At 42.0% G+C, this 5805-nt stretch overlaps 1 protein-coding gene across 1 annotated transcript; it reads left to right on the top strand.

Moving 5' to 3' along the window:
- The first annotated feature begins 249 nt into the window (after window positions 1–249).
- On the top strand, window positions 250–5366 carry LOC311251355 (uncharacterized protein). Its single transcript, XM_084343733.1, has 14 exons — window positions 250–490; window positions 1255–1356; window positions 1576–1659; window positions 1788–1856; window positions 1939–2079; window positions 2167–2494; window positions 2609–2894; window positions 3152–3385; window positions 3537–3622; window positions 3751–3855; window positions 3971–4164; window positions 4278–4442; window positions 4683–4927; window positions 5236–5366. Exons 1-14 carry the CDS (start codon window positions 252–254, stop codon window positions 5256–5258), a joined length of 2301 nt encoding a protein of 766 aa, XP_084199859.1. The 5' UTR covers window positions 250–251; the 3' UTR covers window positions 5259–5366.
- Window positions 5367–5805: the final 439 nt, after the last annotated feature.

Genomic DNA, 5805 nt, shown 5'->3' with positions numbered 1-5805 from the left:
AAAATATTAAATGATTTGAAAAAAACCCGAAATAAATCCATTGTCTCTGGCAGCTCCAGGGCTGTAAAAACGTCTCCCTATCATTATTGACGGCCCGAGGATGTTCTATGGACGGACTACCTGTCAATCAATCTGGCCTTACCTGACCACCTGCCCCACCCTCTGCTGAGTCCGCCCATCAATCATTGCGCGTTACCGTGTTTATTCGCTACACAAACTGCTGGAGCTACAGCGGACTCTTCACGACAAGAATGGCAGAGAAACAACAGCCACAATTCTTAGCACCAGCGGTACCTTCAGCAGCTAACACTGCTGAAAAAGGAAAAAAAAGAAAGTCAGAATTTGAGAAGGCTACCAAGAAGAAGAAGTTAGACAGCGCAAGGAGCAAATCGAGAGTAAACATCGGAGTGGCTTTTCAGCGATGGAGGCAATTGAAGGAGTCGAAGGACTTGAAGACGGATTCGATGGTGGCTGTGTTTCTGTTGGACAGGTAATGAGCTGTTTTTTTTTTCGGAAATGTATCATTAGTCTGCATTATGTTGTCAGCGTAGCTAACGTTAGCTCCTCATGTTTCTGTCGCGTGTATTCACCCAACACTAACGTTAGTAGGTTGTAGCTAACGTTAGCTCCTCATGTTTCTGTCGTGTGTATTCACCCAAAACTAACGTTAGCAGGCCGTAGCTAACGTTAGCTCCTCATGTTTCTGTCGTGTGTATTCACCCAAAACTAACGTTAGCAGGTCGTAGCTAGCGTTAGCTCCTCATGTTTCTGTTGTGTGTATTCACCCAAAACTAACGTTAGCAGGTCGTAGCTAGCGTTAGCTCCTCATGTTTCTGTCGTGTGTATTCACCCAAAACTAACGTTAGCAGGTCGTACCAAACGTTAGCTAGCTAACGGCTACTGCTGTGTGAGACATATTTACATATCATGTTACTGTTTACACGCAGGCCAACTTTTGCACGCACAGTGGATCTAATCCATATAGCAGTGTTCAAACATGCACTGCTACCCTGGGCTGTTCGGACATTAGCCATGAGCCAGAGAGGGGCGGAATAATTCTTGTGTGCTACACGTGTGAAAGGCCAACTCCATTGTTTGGAGGTCAAGGGAAAATTGCATAGATCTGTGAATGTAGTTTGTATTGTAGTTGTTAGCAAATGTGTTTAGATGGTACTTATGTGACGTTCATTCATGTAGACTTTGAACTGGATGTTTTACAAATGTGCTGTTGTTTCCCATTTCTGTGCTCTATAGTTACGAAAGAGGCGCATCAACCTCCACACCTATGAAGGGTCACTCAAGGGCAGGACCATGCCCTGCTGTTTCCACAATCCTTTCAGAGTCTCTCTCCGACAGGTGAGTGTAACTTTTATGCTGATAGCAACATGGATCAGACCACTGTTATTCATGTTATATGTATCTTTGGTGGATAAATCTAATATATACATATATCTTTTTTTTTATGTCAAGTTGGTTTGCTCTATGTGCATGAATGTGCTCCTTAGCAGGGATACAATACATAAAGGACTGGCATCTATCCTTATCCAGTTTTCTGTTTATTATATTTTTTTACAGAGATGATGACTTTTCAGTCGCAGGACTTGAGGAGTTGGACAACAGCGGTGCAAAGGACACAGTCCTTCAGCAATTGGATGCAAGGTATGACAGTAGTATTGTGTTGATAAAATTGGTTTCGAAGTACAATTTTAAACGACAGTCTTTGTACCTGCATCACTAGTGACGCAGGGTTATGTAACATCTCTTCTTTTTTGTTGATTTTTATTTAGTATGGCCTCACTGGATCTAAGTGTCGACGTCACCGATGCCAATGAATTCAACGACATTCAAAACTCTGTGTAGGTACCTGTATGGAATGGTGTTATGTTTTTACTTTTGTTTGTGTGAATAATAATACTGAATATATTACATTTTCCCTAGTATTGACTGGGAAGATAAAACATGGAATCCTGATATGGAGACCCAGTCTGTGTCATCCTTGGAAGAAGATGTTACAAAAGAAGTAGACACAGACTATGACGACAGTGATGACGAGGATTATATGCCCCGTATTTGTGTGCGGTAAGTTCAGTAACCCATGGATGTGCTTACAATCAAGCTATTGTGTTTTGTTTTTGATCTTCCATAGCTGATTTTTAATCATTTCAGGACTGGCGGTGCACTAAAGTCAAACATCTGCTTGGATGTGCTTCCAACCATCAGCATGGAAGACACTGTCCATGACGTTGCTGACACCCAGCAAGATCAAGTTGACATTGATTTACCAGAGACGGCTACAGTTGTTGTAGAAGATGATGTAATTGGCCAGCCTGCATCCATTACATACCATGCCTGTCTAAAACAACTGGCAGAGTACCTTGTGCTACCTATAAACCTGTGTACTGCTAAGGACCCAAGCACAGTGGCTGAATGCCAGTCGCCAAGACCTTTTGAGATCAGCATCAAGTCAAGGGGAACAGCTGCCATTGTTGAATGGGTGAGACAGTTTTAGCATCAGTCTTGATTACATTTTGTGGACAGAATTTTATGTGTCAAATGTGTGGTAGTAACTCTTGCATGTGCTCTTTCTCCACCTGTGTCTTCTTTTTAGATTTGTGCTAGAGGTCACACTGTATGGAAATGGAGTTCTCAGCCCACTTTCAGATATGGGATGCTGGCGGGTGACTTCATGTTGGCCAGTAACATCCTGCTGTCTGGCAACAACTATGCTAAAGTATCCCTCCTATTCAAGTTTATGGGAATGGGAATGGTGAATAGGTCCATTTTCTTTAGGATCCAGGACTCCTACTGTCTGGACACCATAAAAAAGTTCTGGAATGAGAAGAGAGCCGTAATCATCAGCCAGCTTCAATCAAAAGGCCCTATTGTGGCCCTGGGTGAGTATGACCCTCAAACAAACACAAAGTAAAAAACATATATTCGAACATTATGTGTTTTGAAGAGAACATATAGAGACCATTGGTGGACACATAATGTTAAAAATATAAAACATTTGCATAATTTGAATGATGCAGAGTACTAGCCTGACCTGCGGTTGCTCAGTATTGGTTCATGCAGTGGCCTACAATTGTAGCTTCAGTTTGGCATTGTAGTCACCCTTTTGCACTCTTTTTGTTCTTATTTCTATTCAAAGGAGATGCACGGATGGACAGTCCAGGATTCTGTGCACAGTATTGCACATATACGACCATGGACAATGACACAAAACAAATCTCCTCCATGGTCAACATTGACAAGCGGGAGACCCTGAGGAACTCTGTTGTCATGGAGAAGGAGGGCTTCATGCGTACCTTTGAGACATTACGCGAAGAGCTAAACCTCAAAGAAATCTGCACAGATGCCCATGCCCAAATATCAGCCCTCTTCAGTGAGTAGATTTATCATAGTTTTTGTTGACTTGTTGCAGGAATTCAACTTTCTGCATAAAGTCCCACCACACATTTTTTAATAACCATATTATGACTGGATATTGGATTTGTACATATCATGTTTCTTTTTTTCTCGTGTTTGTCCTCTAGGCAAGGGGCAATACAAGGACTCTGGAGTAAACCACACCCTTGACATTTGGCATGGTTCCAAAAACTTGGGCAGAAAAATCCATTCGGTAAGTAAGATCTGTATGTAAATACATCCATATGGGTGTATGTGTCTTTATTGCAAACAAATGCATCGTCAGCAGTCTTGTCATAAATCAAGTTCATGTCTCACTCTCATTTATTTGTCTATGATCAGGCAGGGCTCCAAAAAGGCTGCTCCATTCTACTGTCATGGAACAAAGACATCTGCAACCACTTCTGGCATTGCTGTAAGACTGCAGATAGCTATGAAGAGTTCTTTGTAAGTATCATTGAAATGTATGTTGTTATCACGCTTATCTGTGATCTTTGCTCACTTGGTTTGATTTTCTTGCTGCCTTTAGAATTCACAATACATTATGTGACTTTTTCCTCAGGACATATGGATTGGCCTCTTGCACCATGTGACGGGAGTACATGCGTGGGCCCTTGGTGCCTGCAACCATGGCCCTTTGGTGGAGAGTAGAGGGAAGGAGTGGATCGAGCAGGGTTCTGTGGCACATCAGAGACTCACAGAAATTGTTCTAGATGCACGCTGGCTGAAAAACGTCCACAAGTATTTGCGTTTCAGGTATGGCATAATAGGTTATTGTTCCACTTTGATGGTATTTCTGGTGCTGCTATGCTATGACTTTTATTACCAGAATGAATAGCAATTGTATGTTGTTTGCACTGTGCTCACAGGTCAACTGCTGAACTGGAGTCCTTCCACAATCACATACTCATGTATGCCAGCAAGCGCTTCAGCTTCTCCCCACCTGTTTACGCAGCTCGGACCATGCTGGCAGGCTTGGACTACAATCACCACATCAACAGACCAGCTAAGAGAAAAGCTGATGGCTCGATTCAGTACGTTGTATTCTAACTAATCCTATGCATTGATGTCAATAAACATATAGGTGCTGTGTTAAAGGTGATCAAATACTATGATACATTTTGTAGTTGTTTTTGTAAAGACAAAAATATGTATGATTTCATGAATTAGTGTTTACTGATTGTGGAGTCACTTTATGTGGAAATGCAATCTGCTCTGCAATGTAAAGTAATATGAAACTTTCACTAAGCTGGAACTACTTTCTCTTATGCCAGGTACTCCAAGGTCTATAACAAAAAGTCCAGAAAGTGGAGTTTGTACACACTCAAGGTGGACAAGGACTACAGCTACATCACCGATCTTCAGAGTGCTATTCTGCGGTGCAGGTTGTCTGCTACAGGGGGGATGCCACGACGCATAACCAGGAGGCCTGATGATCCCCGTCAACATGGGGTTCTGTCAGGGATCCCTGCCCCAAGCACCCAGGAGCTGCTGCAGATGCAAATCAGCAGAGGGCATGGTGAGTAGGCTTACAGTATTGTAGCTTGAGCAAGCAGTGATAAAGTGCTTATATGAATAATCTCTTTCAATCTATCACTCTTTTGTAAATTGTGTAAATTTATGCCAGGTTCCATATACAACCTTTTAGTTTTGTATTTACAGATTCTGAACCTCAGAATTATGATCTAAAGTAGTTATCTAGAAAAAGGCATGGCACATGAAAAGTGAAACTTTAGTCAAAATTCATAGTAAAAATAAATTTATGAAATGACTGTAAATTGTGCAATTCTGACGCAACAGAGGCTAATTGTGCTATTCTTTCTACAGGACAATCACTGCCGAAACAATAGAGGATTGTGACAGCACTAACAACAGCCTGACCTGTTGGCCAACACAATTCTGTCAAGAAACCTCTGAACATCCTGTTTACATTGTTTCCAAAATAATCAATAAAAGTCATGACAAATTCAATTGTTACCGTTACTGCATCACGTCAATTGTATGAACTGTAAAGTGTAAAGAAAAGGCATTTATCATTCTCAGGACTTTATTCAAACATAATACAAAACAAGGAATAATTACAGAACTACCTAGTACTTGCTACAGTTTAGACCCTACTAGGAATGAAACCCTTATATTGTCCGTGAGGATCAGGGTAACGGTCACGGATTTTCCACACACAGCAGCTGTAGACGACGACTCTTTGACCCTGCCCCAGTGCCCCATATTGCCACACGACAAACTGCCTGTACGCTGCATGCCTAAATTGTCTATTGCTCTCTCCTGGGTCTGGAAGATCAGTCACAGCCCGAATGTCGTTCCAAATACGCCTGGCAAGGCGCAGGACCCCCTCCTGCAAAATATAGGCATCCATGTGTGGCAGCATGGAAACACATG

The sequence above is a fragment of the Pagrus pagrus genome (genome assembly GCF_965226575.1).
Source record: "Pagrus pagrus genome assembly, chromosome: 22".
Classification (NCBI taxonomy): domain Eukaryota; kingdom Metazoa; phylum Chordata; class Actinopteri; order Spariformes; family Sparidae; genus Pagrus; species Pagrus pagrus.
Note: the sequence above shows the minus strand (reverse complement) of the source record. Positions and strands in the feature narration are given on the sequence as shown.

Excerpts from the sequence above, each read along its gene's own strand:
- LOC311251355 (XM_084343733.1), top strand. The coding sequence starts at position 252 with ATGGCAGAGAAACAACAGCCACAATTCTTAGCACCAGCGGTACCTTCA. Across the intron at positions 2,495-2,608 it reads CAGCTGCCATTGTTGAATGG|ATTTGTGCTAGAGGTCACAC; the intron begins GTGAGACAGTTT and ends TCTTCTTTTTAG. Across the intron at positions 3,856-3,970 it reads ATAGCTATGAAGAGTTCTTT|GACATATGGATTGGCCTCTT; the intron begins GTAAGTATCATT and ends CTTTTTCCTCAG.